This window comes from Mesoplodon mirus, assembly GCF_964341445.2.
Source record: "Mesoplodon mirus genome assembly, chromosome: 8".
NCBI lineage: Eukaryota > Metazoa > Chordata > Mammalia > Artiodactyla > Ziphiidae > Mesoplodon > Mesoplodon mirus.
In genome coordinates, this window is record NC_138984.1 from 82793179 (window position 1) to 82811537 (window position 18359).

Sequence of the window (18359 nt, forward strand, 5' to 3'; positions counted from 1 at the left end):
AAAACACTATCTGCATCACTTTATCACTCCTTAGAGATCCAATTTACACATGTTACTGCTGTAACTGGACAAGATGGATGTGATCATAAATGACCCACCACAACAGCAAGCCAGATAATTTATTAAAAATCGGTTCAGAAAGACATTCAGGAAATAATAATTCAAGGATGTGACAGTTGACAACTCGTGAAAAACTTTGAAAAATATTCACCCAGAAAAGCTGCAAATTCTGTGTTTCCTGAATTTCTCTTCTTATTAATGCTGAGTTACTGTGTGTATGTGTGTTTTATTGTCACCTACAGAAACTTTATCTTTTATCCAGAAAATGTATTTTTAATCTAGAATCATTATAACTAAGTCATGAATTCAGGAATTAAATCAGAGGCAAAAATTTGCCTTGAATAGCATTGTGAAAAGGGCCCGGCATAGGAAAAGTTATCATACACCCAGACTACAAAAAGCACCTTCTGGTGTATCTTTCCAGCACATCACATAAATACTTGCTGTAGAATATGGCCCACTTATCTATGATATCTCAGCAAAGGGCCCTTGTTGATGCTACTGTTGGATGATGGATTGCTGTTTATGGCTATCTAGAAGCCATTTACTCAGCAATTATGTATTTATTAACTACAGTATTTCTCACACTATGCTATTATGCTTAGGCATAGTGATAAAGATAGACATAATAATGAGAGTAATAAAATAGTGATAAAGCCAGATAAAATCTTTGCCCTTACAGAAGTTACAGTTTATCAAAGAGACACAGTTAAAAAGCACTTGAGGAAACTAGCCTATGGATTGAGGGGTTTTTCCATATGACATAAAGAAACAGTCAACCTAAAATACAATCAATGGTAAAGTTATGAAAGTATATTGAAGATGAAGAAATTGTAAAAGGTATGGTGGAGAAGAAATATACTCATGAGGAAGGACTCCCTCTGCATTCTTAATTTTAACTACACTCTGTCATGAATCCAGGAATTTGCTATACTGGACAGCTCCCAATTCTCCAAATAAATCAAACAATTTAACACCTTTGTTTCTTTGCAAGTACTTTCATCTTATCATTGAATGTCTCTCCCTGACAACCAATTTTTCTCCTGTTGAGATTTCATTTAAAAAAATTTTTTAATCTAAGTCAAGTGTTGTCTCTTCCATGAATTTAACCCAGTCATCCTCATCAATAATAAACTGTTTCAGTTATAGTGGCATAACTAATTATTTCTTATTTCTTCTAGATTATAGTTACTATAACTATAAGCTCCTTAAAAGTAGGGGATTTTCATTTCAGTTTGTTTTTTGTTTTTGGGGTTTTTTTTTGCGGTACACGGGCCTCTCACTGTTGTGGCCTCTCCCGTTGTGGAGCACAGGCTCCGGACGCGCAGCCTCAGCGGCCATGGCTTACGGGCCCAGCCACTCCGTGGCATGTGGGATCTTCCTGGACCGGGGCACGAACCCGTGTCCCCTACATTGGCAGGCAGATTCTCAACCACTGTGCCACCAGGGAAGCCCTCAGTTTGTATATTTAATGTAACATTTATAAATTTTAATCATGGGATTGTCAAATATAATGAGTGAATACGTGCAAACAAAACTATAGTGGTCCTTTTGAGGACCAAAAAAAAGAACAGAGAATAAGTTGTCAGCATGTCTTCAGACTCAAGGGTGGGTACATGTATGATGCCATGTATACTTATATAAGTAAAATTAACACATCACAAAGAACCAAATGAATTTTCGGCAATTTTTGAGAGTGTATTTTTGGAGTCCTATTTTTAAATGAAGGCTGTGTGGTTTTCAGTGAATTCACCTTGGAGAAAGGGGCACAACAGTTCCCCAAAAGAAATAATCAGTTGTCATACAGGGTATTTTGCCCTAAGCAAGATCACAAAAAATGGGCCAAGTGACATCTAGTCCAAAGACATATGCTATACATTCTTAGACAACATGGAGAGAGAATAATAGAGTTTTCAAATATAATCCTTAATTCAAAAGGCTGCACCTCACATGGGCAATACTATGCAGCATTTTCCAAGGTGAGCATAGCAGAAACTTATTTATTTATTTTGTGGTGGTTGGTAGTTCTCTCCAGCAAAGCTTAAGTGGCCAGCAATTAATAATAACAAAAATTAAAATGTCTATGCCATTTTATTTTTTAAAACATCTTATTCAATTATTTATTTGTTTGTTTGTTTGTTTATTTATTTATGGCTGCATTGGGTCTTCATTGCTGCGCACGGGCTTTCTCTAGTTGTGGCGAGCAGGGGCTACTCTTCGTTGAGGTGAGCGGGCTTCTCATTGCGGTGGCTTCTCTTGTTGCAGAGCACGGGCTCTAAGGCGCACGGGCTTCAGTAGTTGTGGCACGTGGGCTCAGTAGTTGTGGCTTGCGGGCTCTAGAGCACAGGCTTAGTAGTTGTGGCTCATGGGTTTAGTTGCTCCGCGGCATGTGGGATCTTCCTGGACCAGGGATCGAACCCGTGCCCCCTGCATTGGCAGGCAGATTCTTAACCACTGCGCCACCAGGGAAGCCCCTATGTGCCATTTTAAAGCTTACCATGTACCTCACAACCAGCCTAAAAAATAGATTACCATCTCATCTTATCCTTAAAGAAGTAGAATGGTGTAAGGCTTGGGGTTCTTAGTTACAAACAGTAGAATCCACTCTCCCAGGTTAAGGAGAAAGGAACTTGTCAAAGGGTATTAGGTAGTTCATGGAATTTCTGGGATGGCAAGACCCAGATTTGGTTACTAACCAGCCAGACAGCAGTGTCATGAACAATACAGCCTAAACAGTGCCTGATAATTATTTGGAGCTCTTTTAGAGGATGCATCATTGCTTCCACTGCCTCTATTCACCCCTACGATGTTCACATTTGGAGGCTGGAAATTTCATCACAGCAGTTCCAGAAGAACCAGATACCTTTGTCACTCCATGTGCTTTCCAGTCAATCCAAATAACCAGAAAGCAGCTGCCATCTTCTGTTGCTCACTCCTGCATCTTTGTCTTGCCCAGAGGCTTCTGATTGGTGGAAATTAGGTCATATGCCTTTATCCTAGTTGTAAAGGGACCTGGGAAATTTAGTCTGGACTTCAGCTTCTTTTACAACTGGCCCATTTCCTGGAAGAAAAGCTAAAGGGGGATTAGAATAGGAAATCAGTTAGCTAATCTACCAAATTTACTGTAAGTGGAGAATTTACTTGATTATAGACACATAGCTAGTAAGTGACAGAGCCTCAGATGCCAAGTCTTACACTCTCCACAACATAAAAATGAGTGCTTCATTATGGTAGGGATGAGTAGCTCATCTGGCCTTCAGAGCTTAATTAAAATATCCCTTAAGAGCAACTGTTCCTTTTGACATAGAATTGCATGAGCTCTAAGCATCATTATTGGTTTGGTTTTCTACATATCTAAATATGGTGAAGGGAGTAGCCTTGTAAATGGGGATGAGTCCTTCATCCTTTCTCCAGTTCTCATTAAAAAATGATAACTACACATCTACATTATGAAACTAAGGATCTCAGGGCCAGAAAGACCCTTAAAGCCACGGTAATATTTTCAGCAGCTGTGAGTCAATTTTCCCTATTTCTCACATTACTCCATGGATAATTGTTTATTAAAGGAAATAAGAAACACAAACTTTTAAAATCTGACTACCATGTAAAAAGTGAAATGCAGAATATACTGTGTGGACCCACACATTACAGTTTAACAGACTTGGGTTTAAATCCAGGTTTAATCGCTCACTAGCTATAAGATGCTGGTGGAGCAAGTTGCTTTGGGTCTGTTTCCTCTTCTGTAAAATGGGAACAAGGATGCCTATTTCTTATAATTGTTAGCAAGATATTATGTAAACTATAGAGAACATCACAGATGTGAGTAGAGGCAGGGAAAGCAATGGTATGTCTTCTAAGTATGTAAACTGTATGAACAAATATTATTTGTTAAAGCACTTTATATAGTCCTAGCAAATAGTAAGCAATGATTAAATAGAAACTACTATTTAAAATATTATTTCAAAATAATTAATTATGATTTTAAAAATCTTAATAATGATGTGCCATGATAATCTACCCAGTCATGAAAATGGTTACAGTTTTGACTGAAGAAATATAATGTAGAATGGCAAGTGAGATTTTTTTCCAAGACTATTTCCTTTCACAACTGACCTGTTTCCAATTATACTTAAAGACCTTTCCTAAATTCTACTTTTGCAAAACTTTAAAACTGTCTGATGGGTTTTCAAATTATATAATCAGGGAAAAGGAAAGCAAATAGCTTGAAATCTCTTAGAAAAGTCACCTGTACTATCTGTCTGTGACTTACTGAAAAAATGACTATTAAAATGCAGTCCTTAAACAAAAAATAGCCTCAGAATTTCATGGAAAGTCATCTCTAATGGGCCAAGTAAAACAATGCTTTGAATAGGACTTTACAACATTTTCACAGTTTCAGAAACAGCCTGACATCTCAAATATAATGAAAAGCAAAACCTCTCATATATGTAGGTGAACACAAAGCACAGAATCATTTTTTACTTTCTGTTGTCATTAGTAAAACCTGCCCTATATGTCTGTTGAGTTTGTCTGTGATGCAGACTTCCCTGTTTAAGAAATTAGACTCGGACACGTGTTCTGAAATATATTGTCTACAAGGGGAAAAGAAAGCAAAAAGCAGAAGGAAGGCAAATGTCTCCCTGCTTTGGTACAAGCTGACATTTATACCCTGTCTGAGAGAGAGAACGGGGTGCTGAAAATGGGAAGAGATGTAAAGTTCCTTGGTCTCTCTTCCATCTTTCCAGTGAACGCTGTTGGAAAGTTGACAGCGGAAGCCTTTTCTCAAAAGAATGAGCTCCCCGTGCTGATGAGACTGGAACGAGGGCTGAGTACTGGTTTGGAGAGTGTAAAGAGCAGGCAGAGGACGGATGAAGAGAAGAAAACACAGAGGACCATGAAAAAGATGAGCAGAGAGACATGAGTAGGAAGGAATCCTAGGTAAGAGTTGAAAGAAGAGAGGGACCAAGTGTATCAAAAGCAGCTGAGAGGGCCTCCCTGGTGGCGCAGTGGTTGGGAGTCCGCCTGCCGATGCAGGGGATACGGGTTCGTGCCCCGGTCTGGGAGGATCCCATATGCCGCGGAGCGGCTGGGCCCGTGAGCCACGGCCGCTGGGCCTGTGCGTCCGGAGCCTGTGCTCCGCAACGGGAGAGGCCACAACAGTGAGAGGCCCGCGTACTGCAAAAAAAAAAAAAAAAAAAAAAAAAAAAGCAGCTGAGAGCAGGGAGGGCATCATGTAGCATGCTGATAAATTGCAGGAGTTAAATAGGTGAGAAAATGAAGAAAAGCAGGAAAGAGCACTCATTTAGAGGTTATGAAATGAAGGAGAAAAATACCATGCTAATTGAATGTGAGGCCAGGGTCAGGAGAAGGTTTTGTTGTTACTCCTGTCATTTTTCTAAGCAAGGGCAGATAAGCACTTCTAAAGACAGAAGAGGAGCCAATGGGAATGGAGAGGCTGAAAACACCACATCTAGAAGAGACCTTCACTGAGTGGGTTGAAAGTACATGGACCAGTGGCAGAATTTCTGATCAGTGAGGATTAATGCAATTTTTAAACTAAGAGAGATTTGGCGGGGGCGGGGCGTGGGGATGGCGGTACGTTTCCAAAGAGATTTCGTGGCAGAGCTACAACTAGAATCTTTTCCTGTCTACTGTCAATCCTGTGCTTTGTCCGGGAGACAAACTGTCTCAGTCTCTTTGAGAATGAGACCTTACCCCACAATATTTAAAGGCACAGGAGTAAGAAGAAAGATGACAGGCAAGAGTGGGGGATTAATGAAGTGGGGAGAGTAAATGGAGAAATGACACACAAGTGAGATTTGAACCCAAAGCCCATGGAGAGATTGATATTGTAATCCCTGCCTGTGGAATCCAAGCTAGAGGAGTCCAGTGTAGCCTCAAACAGATTCGAGAGCTATGTAAGGTTGATTGTGGTGAAGAGTTCAAGGCGGCAGGAGAATGAAAATTGGCAGGCTGGGTGTCTAACCATTGGAGAAATAAGAACCTTTAGCAAAAAGGAAGTTGTAAACAGAAGGGAATGTGTAGAAATAGAAATCCCAGGCACAAAGTAGCGGCGGATGAGGATGAAGCTGAGCAAGTGTTTGGTCAACAATTTGAGGGGAGCAAGGCTAGGGAAGAGCCAATGCAGTTGACTGAGAATGAGAATGAACCAAACAGCAGCATTTCCATCTGATGGGCCAGTAGGTACTAATTTAAGAAAATGATATACAAAACCAGAGATTTCAGAAACAAAAAGGCATGGTTCAAAAGCTACTCTGTCAAACAAAACCATCATTGTCACCCAGGCATTCCTTTGGGTGCATTTCTAGAACAATTCATAAAGCCAATTCTAATGGTGAAAACTGGTTAGTCTCTCAGTTAAGTGTTGAAATGATGAGATACTTTGTAATAGTACATTTCTGATAGATTCTATTAAAAACCTTGACAATCCTACAAAGAAAAAAAATCATGAATCTTGTATTGGCTTTATCTTAAGCATCTGTAAAAGAATCATGTCGTAGCCATTTCAGGCTGTCTTGGTGTACATAGAATGTTAATTATGGCTATGTAAATGCTACTCAAAGGGCTATTTAAATCTGGTAGATTTTTCATATTCTTAAGTCCTATTTGAGAAGACTTAATTCTACATCACGTTAGTGCTAATAATAATACTCATAATGATGTTTCCTCTAACTTGCATAAACCCCCCATTTTTTTGGCCAAAGTGCAAGACCCTTTTAATATAGACAATATAAAATGACCTTGAAATTTCTTATGAAAACATTCAACTGGAAATACTAAGCTTTTTGGAGCAACAGCCAAGTCAGAAAACTGCTTTTGTACTACATACTCAAGATGCATTGACTGATCATTGCTCAGGAAACATTTTATAGGTAATCGTCTCAGGATTTGTCTTTATCATGTTTATATTAACAATGATAATACTTCTAATTCATGTCACAGTGTTCAGCTTACAAATTACTTTAAAATAATTTTTGAAATTTGATCCTTACACTCACCCTGCAAAGTGTGTCCAGATGTTACCATTCTCATTTGATAGATGAGGAAACAAGGCAGAGAGATGCACTGAGTTCAGAACCAATGACTAAAATCAGGAAGTTGAATCCAGTTCTCCCAGTGCCATAAGATTGACTGCCTACAGAATAATTTCCATTGACAGCATCTACATGAAATTATTTTTGGCTATTACGTATTCCAGTTAAGTGATATTGTATAAAGGGGTGTTCAAGTTAGAAAAGGGAGAAAAAAAGAAAATAAAAATTGCAAATTCTCATCCATATGTTATCAGTTGCTAAATGGTACTTACATCATTCTTTGAAATTTGACTTAAAATAATATTATCTCTCTGTGGTGAGCTGTCTAAGAAATATCTCTCCTTAGACTTTGTAAATTTCAGGCAGTAATACACTAACATCTTTCTGGTTTCTAAAAATAGCCATTTTTATCAGTTTCCCCCCAAAATAATGGGCCAAGTGAAAACTCTTTTGGGTATCACATGGCTCATCATTTTTAAATTCTCCCAGCTGCTGTTTATATTAGCAGGATGTCTTCCCTCCCATGCTCTTCCAAATCTGTAATGAAACATCCTGGCATTTCCTTTCCCAGTAGAGAAGCCCTTATCCAAGGCCTGACCACATTACCAGATTCCCAAGCTCCTATGATTAAATAAGTGATTGCCCTGCCCATCTTTAAAAACGTGTCTCATATAAGGCAGTCAAGACATAATATCGGGCTTCCCTGGTGGCGCAATGGTTGAGAGTCCACCTGCCGATGCAGGGGACACGGGTTCGTGCCCCGGTCTGAGAAGATCCCACATGCCGCGGAGCGGCTGGGCCCGTGAGCCATGGCCGCTGAGCGTGCATGTCCAGAGCCTGTGCTCCACAACAGGAGAGGCCACGACAGTGAGAGGCCTGCGTACCGTAAAAAAAAAAAAAAAAAAAAAGACACAATATCCATTGCTGCAAAGGAAGCCAAGCATTTATTTAAAATGAGATATCCTCATTTTCATTTTTTCCTGAGGGGATTGTAGCGATGTTTAAAAATTCCCTGAATTCTAGAACTAGGGCAACCCATTGATTTGAAGAAAGCTATAATCTTCCCTTCTAATTCGAAGTGCTCTTTTTCTGCAGTGAAATAGAATGTAGCTTCCAGAATAGCAGGAGCCCTAAGCCCATACAAAGGCATCCTCATCCCAACCACTCCTCTTTCAAGTTGGCCCCATTCTTCTGAATGCAGGGATTTATAAAGGCCTTTTCAATAAATTTCAAGGTATACTGAACTGAAGAAAGAAAGTTCAAATAATTTCTTCCAGATTTGAGAAGGAAATGACTTCAACTGCTAAGTTATGACGAATATTACCTTTTGCTTTCTGCCACTTCCTCGTTGCAAATGATCTGTTGGGTAAGTTCAATTATGGGGTCTCTTTGAAAGACTTCATAATTAAATTTTTTTTAAAGAACAGATTAGCTCTTTGTCTTTCTGAGGCAAAGGAGTCAGAACACTTAACTTCTACGAGCATTCAGGGATTTCGACTTTATTGGTATATGGTGCGTTCCACAGCCACGGAGGCTTACTTCAAAGAAAGGTCAGCCCTCTGTGATTTGAAATAAGTTAGCAAGGTGTATAATATAATGGTTTATGAAATTCTGCCTTCAAGGACCAGTGCTTTATTTCTTCCTGTGCTTATTTAGAACATAATTACAAGAGCGAGAGGAAGGGAGCTAGTATGGCATCAAGATAACCATTCGCTAAATCAGTGCTGCTGAGTAGACTCTCTGGCCTTTGGGGCTCGTTTATCAATTAGTTCTCCTGCAGCCTGAGTTCCTGGATTTCCCCACAGAATGAAGATTCTTTGATTTCACCGATAGACCAGCTCTGAGGAAAGCCATCTGAGATCAAAACATTTTTCAGAACGAATCTCTTTTACCCTACTCACTACCACGATGTGTTGTACAGCCAGCTTCTCATTCATTTCAAGAGCATTTCATAAGCACTAGTATTTAGTCCTTTCTCTCTCTCTCTCTCTCTCTCTTTCTGAATTTCTGTCTTCTTTTCATTCCTCTTTTAACTGGTTAAAAATGGGCTTATTTTTTTTCAACTGGTTTATCTTTCTACACCATGATTTTAAAGTTGCTATGTGGATTTTAATGTTAAGACCATTTCTGTAGTGCCATGTGGTCTCTGAATATTCAAAATTGGCTCTAATAGAAATAGAATAATAGACATGCTGGTAATTTCAGCTGACCAGGAGAATTGTCCTTATTCTCTAGAAACCAAGTCAGTATTTCAAGAACTGTTGGCCCCAACCTTTTGGAAAATTGGCCACATCCCTGACATAGCTTTCTCAACTAATTAGTGTTTTTAAGGGGGGATCCAAAGGAAAGAGAAGTGGCAGGAACAAAGGACTGCTTAAGTAAAATAAATAAACTGTCCCATATTCTTCACCTGGTCTTAAAAAGTCATCTGAACTAGCTTGTTTTAATGTAAAAGCAAACCAAACTTTGTGTCCCGTTTCGCACTTGTGTTTCATCCTCCTTTGAATGCTAGTTACAAATTGTTCATCCTTTCAAAGTTAATTTACCAAAACCCAAGGATTTACCTGTTTAAATCAAGAAAATAAAATGTGTGGAGGAGTGAAGTCTTGTCAAGCAAAGTATTTCATTTTGTTGCTACCCAGGAATGTAGTTGATAGAGGTGGAATTATGTCTCTCCGAAAAGACATACTGAAGTCCCAGCCCCAGTACTTCAGAATGTGACCTTATTTGGAAGCAGGGTTTTAAATGAGGTCATTGGAGTGAGCCCTAATCTAATATGACTGGTGTCCTTATAAAAAAGGGGAAATTTGGGGGCTTCCCTGGTGGCGCAGTGGTTGAGAGTCCACCTGCCAATGCAGGGGACACAGGTTCGTGCCCCGGTCCGGGAAGATCCCACATGCCGCGGTGCGGCTGGGTCCGTGAGCCATGGCTGCTGGGCCTGCGTGTCCGGAGCCTGTGCTCCGCAACGGGAGAGGCCATGGCAGTGAGAGGCCCACGTATTGCCAAAAAAAAAGGGGAGGGGGGAATTTGGACACAGAGACACATACAGGGAGAACGCCAAGTAAAGATGAAGGCAGAGATCTGGGTGATGCATCTACAAGCCGGGAGCACCAGAGATGGCCAGCAAACCCTCAGAAGCTAGGAGAGAGGCATGGGACAGATTTCTCCCTCAGAGTCCCCAGAAGAGGCCAGCCCTGCCAACATCTGTTCAGACTAACAGCCTTTAGGACTGTGAAGCAATGCATTTATGTCATTTAAGCTTCCACTCTGTGCTACTTTGTCATGGCAGCCATAGCAAACTAAGACAGTAGGTAACCTACATATCTAGAAGCTGAGGGCATTTGCAGGAGTGGGCGGAATGGCCACAGCTGAGAAACATGAAGCCAAGAAAATCCAAAAAGTGAGGGAGGGGCAGAGGTCAAAAACCAGAAAGATGCTCCTAAGGAAGCATTAATTCCAAAGATCCAAGCTAAGAAACATAAACTTAGGGAAAGACTCAAGGACTGAACCAGAACTAGCAAGACCTTCTATTCTCAGATCCAGTGTCACCCCCTCAGAGAGACCAATTTACTTAAAGTAGCCCCTCCCCATTCCACCTCTGTTCAGTCTTCATTCCATTGCTTCACTTTATTTACATCCCAGCACTTATCTCTACGTGAACGTATTTTTGCATTCATTTATCATGTGTTTAATTTCTGCCTCCCTCTCCTAGAAAGTAAGCTCCCCATCCATCTTCCCAGCTTGTAGAACAGTGCCTGGCATCAACAGGTGTTCAGTGCATCTCTGATGAACCAATGAAGAAGTTATTATATTCCTTGAGACACCAGAGAGTGGAAGCAGGCCTTTTGCTGGGGCCCCTGCAGCCTTGCCCGCGGGTGTAGGGCAGCTGAAATAATTGTCAAGCCAACTCAGTGGTAACCAAGGCTTAGGAAATCAGAGTTGACTTGTGCCTGCTTGAACTATGATGGAGAAGGACATGAACTTGGCACCCAAACTATGCACAGGTCACCCAAGGGACACTACCCACTTGCTCTTGGGACTGACCTCTGGCTATACAACAGAACTTTTAGCAGATTCAGGGGCTTTGTAAAAAATAAATTACTCAAAATAACAGACTATCCAGGATGCAATTTCTAGGAGAAACATGTGCTTCTCAAATTGAAAATTCTGCCCCATTAACTTTCTGAAAGGTGAAGGTGCATGGTTACCGAAGGTGTTCTGTGAATGAGGTAATCTGCAACACAGTAAGGCCGCCGGGTGGAGGGGGTGGGTGGAATCTTTTAAATATTCTAGTTGAATGTTTTTTTCTTTTTAACATCTTTATTGGAGTATAATTGCTTTACAATGGTGTGTTAGTTTCTGCTTTATAACAAAGTGAATCAGTTATACATATACATATGTTCCCATATCTCTTCCCTCTTGCGTCTCCCTCCCTCCCACCCTCCCTATCCCACCCCTCTACGTGGTCACAAACCAACGAGCTGATCTCCCTGTGCTATGCGGCTGCTTCCCACTAGCTATCTATTTTACGTTTGGTAGTGTATATATGTCCATGCCACCCTCTCACTTTGTCACAGCTTACCCTTCCCCCTCCCCATATCCTCAAGTCCATTCTCTAGTAGGTCTGTGTCTTTATTCCGGTCTTACCCCTAGGTTCTTCATGACCTTTTTTTTTCCCCTTAGATTCCATATATATGTGTTAGCATACGGTATTTGTTTTTCTCTTTCTGACTTACTTCACTCTGTATGACAGACTCTAGGTCTATCCACCTCACTACAAATATCTCAATTTCGTTTCTTTTTATGGCTGAGTAATATTCCATTGTATATATGTGCCACATCTTCTTTATCCATTCATCTATCGATGGACACTTAGGTTGCTTCCATGTCCTGGCTATTGTAAATAGAGCTGCGATGAACATTTTGGTACATGACTCTTTTTGAATTATGGTTTTCTCAGGGTATAGGCCCAGTAGTGGAATTGCTGGGTCATATGGTAGTTCTATTTTTAGCTTTTTAAGGAACCTCCATACTGTTCTCCATAGTGGCTGTATCAATTTACATTCCCACCGACAGTGCAAGAGTGTGGAGGGGTTTGTCTTTAATGGATGACAAGTTAATGTGTCATCAGTGTCTGCAGTTGCGGTAGGGCTGCTGAAAGGAATAACAAATGTTTTGTGTTTCGCTTTCTACTTTACTGATACATTAACGTGTCTGTTTAACAGGGTTTTTTTTTCAATCTTGTAAAACTAAAATAACCCTCTGGAGGATTCTGCTGTGTGACGCTCAGCTTCTTCCCCAGAACTTTTCAGCTGATGAATTTTCTTAGATTTTCGGTACACCTTTGTCTTTGAGTTTTCCAGGAAGATGATAGAGTTCTGTAGCAAGAAAATCTGTACAGTGTAGTCACTAACCCAAAAAACTGACAGCAATCCTATGTATCTAGAAGGATTGATCAATGTATGTGCCTGGATCCCAAATCATGAACTGATGGACTGACAGAATCCCCTCGCCCCATTAGAACTTGCTCTTTGTATCCTAATACCATCTGTCTGTATTACACTCTTTCCCCGGAAACTCAAACAATTAATACCTTTAACGTATTTGGAAGTAAAGCAGATGTTACTTTTGCCCTTATTTTATACCCAAGGCTACTAAGGCACAGAAAGCCACACAGCAAGTTACTCAAGGAGTACAACAAGGACATCTGGCCCATTACCATCTACTTAATCCAACATATATGAAATTACTCGTTAACATTAAATGCACCAAGCTACTCTCTCCTGTCTTTACTTATATGACTATTTCTGGTCCAGAGGTCTATTTTTGTGCTTGTTTGGCCACCTGAGAGATTTGTTTGGTTGTGAGCAAAAAGAACGTTTTTGAGCACCCCTTGCTGTGGGTCCACATTATCCTTGGCCGCTCTTCAGATTCTGGCTGGTTCCTGTTCCCATTTCAAATCCTCTCTTTTATTGGTGACCAAGATGTAACACTGTGCCTACTTTTGTTCTCGTATGAAAAATAAGTCAATAGAAAGAGTGATTCTTTCAGTGTGTGACTGTGTGTGTGTGTGTGTGTGTGTGTTGCAGGACTTCAGAGAAAGGGAACTGCAGTGTTTCTGAACCATTTCAATTTCTAAAGCTCTCCCCCACCCCCAGCATCTTCAGGCTTTAATGTACTCTTTGCAAATCACCATTTTTTGATGACCAAGGATCCCTTCAGAATTGGTGTAGTGTGGTGGGTAGCAAACCAAAAACTAGAAAAAAATTCAAGCAATGGACACACATCTAAGAAAATAAACCTGTGGATCCTGGGAGAATAGCAGCCTGAGATAATCCCTTCCACCCTGGGCTTTCCCATGCAAGATTTTGCCTGTTGTCCTAACAGGCCTTAGGAAACTTGGGATGACTACTTACGGGTCACTCACCTGCTGTGTGATCTTGAACAAGCTACTTATTATCTCTAAGTTTCCATTCTCTCATCTGTAAAATGGAGAAAATATCTCCCTTGTAAAACTGTGAGGAACGAAGCTCTGTAAAATCCATGGCATTGAATACAGCGCATAGCACAGTGCCTGGTGCACTGTACACATTTTTAAATGAGACCTACAGTAACAATGGTAAGAAGTATCATGTTTGTTAGCTGTCTAGGGAAGAATGCTCATTCTTCTGTGAAAAGGGTTTGTAAATATATATACTTTATTCGTGCTTTCACCTATTCCTCTCATATTTCTCCCTCTTTTAGCTCTTTTTAAATTGCCCAGGTGCTTGTGTTTATGGAGTCCCTTCTCCTGGAAAACCGTACAGAAAGTTATCAGATCAAACAAATTTTTGCTTATTCTTCTGGGGCACAGAGCTATGGGAGATAGATATCCTTAATATGGAAAAATGAACTGCTATTGAAAATCAGTGGACAGGATTTGGGGAAGGTAAAATCCTCCCTTACGCCCTTTAGTTTGCAAAGATGGGTAACCAGCTACTTGGCTAAGAATAGTTTCTGAGCACCGCTCACCATCTGCCCCCTGCCTGTCTCCACAGGCACCACCCCATCGCCGTGTCTTCTTCCTTTACTCTACAGCCCTGGCACACACTAGGCTCTTTCATTTTATGCCTTTGCGTATGCTGGTCCCACTGCCTGGAATGCCCCACCCTCATCCTGATAATTCCTAGATGTCCTTGAAGATTCAGCTTAGACTCTATGAACTTTCCATGGCATTGTCCCCAAGGCAACCTCATTGTTAGACTCTGGGAGCAGATGGAGCCTGGGACTCACATTGCAGTTTAGGAGAATGGTCCCTTTGGAGCAGCACTCTGCACAGTCTGCAGGACCATCCCTAGTTCTCCCATGCCCTGTCCACCAGCCCACCTCTCCTATGCACTCCATTAGCCTTATGATGAGAATGTTTATCCCACTGCTTTAATCATTCACTTGACGTCTTTCCTCCTAGACTGTGAGTTCCTTGAGGAGGCATATGGGTTCTATTTCTGTTTTTCCAATACATTGCAGCACACCATTAACCCCCGATTGATAGCCTGATTAGTGGCTTCAGAAGAGAACCTGGTAGAAGCCTCTTCCAGGTGATGCTTTTGGGGAGCCCCTTCACAGTTCAGTGATAGGTGGCTCACAGTTTAGTAGGAAACTATGAAAGGTGACAAGGGCTATATGATGATAAAGGTAGGCTCATAAGAATCAGATCCTAGGCTAGGACAATGGTGGAGAAAGTTTGGTTTCTAGTACCATCTTGAGACTCACTCGCGTCCCTTTGGCATTCAAATGGAGTCGATGTCTGTATATCCCAAGGTGAGAAACCCTTTTCTAAACTCTCTGTTGCTGATTTCTCACACTTCCTTTGGCTTACTGCTTAAAGTTTCAAAGGTTGCTGCACATCACATCCTTTTTATTTTTAGAGCAGAAATTCCCTCCAGAAGGCCAAGGATACTGGAGCCTATATTTAGAGAGTACTTAATATGGGTTGGATGAAGGCCTGACTATGCCTAGAGTCATGCTGCTTGAAACCATTCTAATATTCATTTAGTTAGAACCATAACTGCGCTGAGTTATTGCTGGTCTCATGCGGATCATATGTTCACAGTCAGTGCTTGGCTTAGACAAGAAGATGTGTATTACCTCTGCTGTTGCCCATCATGTCTTTTCATTTCATTATGACTATTGTGCTTGGAAACATGATTTTCAATCTGTAATCCCAGTTAAATTCTTTCAACACAGTCTATACATTTAAGTGGTTAGTTTTCTTTGAAGCAGACTTTGGTGAAACTGATATCCATTATCTGCTATCTCTGTCTTCCAAGACACATTTTGCACACTTTGATCTAACTAAGAAGGAAGAGATCATTTTTTACATGAATGGTTGTTGTAACCTGGCATATATTTTTGACTGGCACGATAGCAGCTGAAGTTCTAGAAAGGATTACGGTTCTGAAGGACAACTTTTTCATTTGAACATCAGTTAAAGTGCTCTATCACATCTCCATTGAATTTGTGGCCCCCAACCTCAATGGTCTCCCTTATTATACTCCTGCCATGTTTATAGGCAAGTGTAAGTAAGTAAAAAGAATTAAAAGAGGACAGTATAATTTCACCAAAAGAACATAAGCGTGAATTGCTGAAAACCACAAAAAGCGATACCATCTAGATCAGCTCCAAAATGAATGCTGCTCACTCTCTGAAGGACACTAGGGCCATGGTCTCCATGCATGAGGGGTAAGGATATTCTCCATACGAAGCGTCACAGAAAACTGAGAATGAAGAACTAACATTTGTGAGAGCCAAAATAAGGAAAAAAGTGAGAAAAGTTGGGAATTACTTCTAAGTCAAAGCCAAGGAAGACAATTTCAGCAAAGATTTTCCAGTGGTGATCGACACATTTTCAAGAACGGGGCTAGAGAAAACAAGGAGATGTTGAGAACTGATTACTTCATCAGAATCAAGCAAACAAAAACTTGGACTTGAGAAAAATGGAAGATATGAGGCCATGTGTGAGATTTTCCTGGTTGAAAGAAGACTTTAGCATCAGAAAGTATTGATATTTAACTGCAAAGAAGGCCTCTTGTGAAGAGGGGGAATCTTTTTTAAAACTACGAATATTCAGTTTCCTTCATGTTCATCTATAATTTATAATGTATTTGCTAATACCATGGAGCTATGAATATCCATAAACAACTTCTATCAAGGGAAGAAAGGTAGAATGCTTGTGTCAGGGAGTTGTCAATACTGATGGAAATGAATGCCTGTGTTTACTTTAATCAGCATGGGTAATCCTTATACCCTTATTATGTTTATTTGAGGATGTGAAATGACTAAATAAATCTGAATGACAACTGTACTTTGATTTTGCAGAGTTAAGAGGAAGATTTATGAGACCTGGACCCTTGTATCAGATTTGGAGAAAAGTAGAGTGAATGCAGAGGTGCCAGACGGCCACTGAGACCCATGGACAGTCCTGCACTCACGCTTCTCTGTCGAACTTTAAGATTTACTAGTAATATGCTACCTTTGCCAAATGAAAAGAAACTAATGCCAAGAAGGCATACTCTTCGATACTGGGAATAGACGTGCTCTCAAGACAATGGCTTCAAAGGTCTCCTGTTTATACGTGTTGACCGTCGTGTGCTGGGCCAGCGCTCTCTGGTACTTGAGTGTAACTCGCCCTACTTCTTCCTACACTGGCTCCAAGCCATTCAGCCATCTGACAGTTGCCAGGAAAAACTTCACCTTTGGCAACATAAGAACTCGACCTATAAACCCCCATTCTTTTGAATTTCTTATAAATGAGCCCAACAAATGTGAGAAAAACATTCCTTTCCTTGTTATCCTCATCAGCACCACCCATAAAGAATTCGATGCCCGGCAGGCGATCCGAGAGACCTGGGGGGATGAGAACAACTTTAAAGGGATCAAGATAGCCACTCTCTTCCTCCTGGGCAAGAACGCTGATCCCGTTCTCAATCAGATGGTGGAGCAAGAAAGCCAAATCTTTCACGACATTATCGTGGAGGACTTCATTGATTCCTACCATAACCTTACCCTCAAAACCTTAATGGGGATGAGATGGGTGGCCACTTTTTGTTCAAAAGCCAAGTATGTCATGAAAACAGACAGCGACATTTTTGTCAACATGGACAACCTTATTTATAAACTATTAAAACCCTCCACCAAGCCAAGAAGAAGGTATTTTACTGGCTATGTCATCAATGGAGGGCCAATCCGAGATGTCCGCAGTAAGTGGTATATGCCCAGGGATTTGTACCCTGACAGTAACTACCCACCCTTCTGCTCGGGGACTGGCTATATCTTTTCAGCTGATGTGGCTGAACTCATTTACAAGACCTCACTCCACACCAGGCTGCTTCACCTGGAAGATGTATATGTGGGACTGTGTCTTCGAAAGCTGGGCATCCATCCTTTCCAGAACAGTGGCTTCAATCACTGGAAAATGGCCTACAGTTTGTGTAGGTATCGCCGAGTTATCACCGTGCATCAGATCTCTCCAGAAGAAATGCACAGAATCTGGAATGACATGTCAAGCAAGAAACATCTCAGATGTTAGGATTTTTACCAATGTAAATACGTTTCTTTTCTTTTTTAAGAAATGAGGCCTAGGGTGTAGGTATTTTACAGGTGTCACCAGAGGAAATGAACTGGTGAAGGGGTTTTGTAAAAAGTGCTTTTCTTCCCACTCCTAGTTCCTTTCTTGGATTGCCAATTTATACGTGTTAAGCTCTGCTCATAGAAATAATACATGAGTTAAAAGGGCCAGATTTCATTCTCAGGTCCTGAAGTATTGCATTTATCTCAAAAACAACTGCTAGGATTTACATACTGTGCATCTGAGATAAAAATCTGGTTCTGGGAAACTAGAACTCACGGTAATGTCTTCATATCCTCTCTGCAAAAGTAAATAAGTAAATAACACTTGTTCAAAAACAATTCAGAAATAATGCACAGTCAGGGAGACACACTGGATGTGATTATTAATACTGTGTATGCTGTTACATTGAATTTTTACATATATTGCCATGTAATGTGTACAGTATTTGCAGTTCCACCGAGAAATGAACTTAGTACTGGCAGGAAGGCTGCAGTTAAATAAATGGGAATTTAAACTTGAGAATTAAATATTCTGTACGTTTGGAAGACAACTCTGCTTGCTCATCCAAGGATTAAACCTGGTCAGCGAGTAGAATGTATATAAAATGCTACGTAACAAAATAAACAGGAGAATTT

General features: G+C 40.7%; 1 protein-coding gene across 1 annotated transcript; it reads left to right on the top strand.

Moving 5' to 3' along the window:
- Positions 1-16619: 16619 nt before the first annotated feature.
- Positions 16620-17915, top strand: B3GALT1 (beta-1,3-galactosyltransferase 1). The gene has a single exon (XM_082630458.1). The coding sequence runs from the start codon at positions 16702-16704 to the stop codon at positions 17680-17682; it is 981 nt and encodes a 326-aa protein (XP_082486584.1). The 5' UTR covers positions 16620-16701; the 3' UTR covers positions 17683-17915.
- Positions 17916-18359: the final 444 nt, after the last annotated feature.

What these genes read in the sequence shown, in the direction of transcription:
- B3GALT1 (XM_082630458.1), top strand. Translation starts at nt 16,702, where the DNA reads ATGGCTTCAAAGGTCTCCTGTTTATACGTGTTGACCGTCGTGTGCTGG.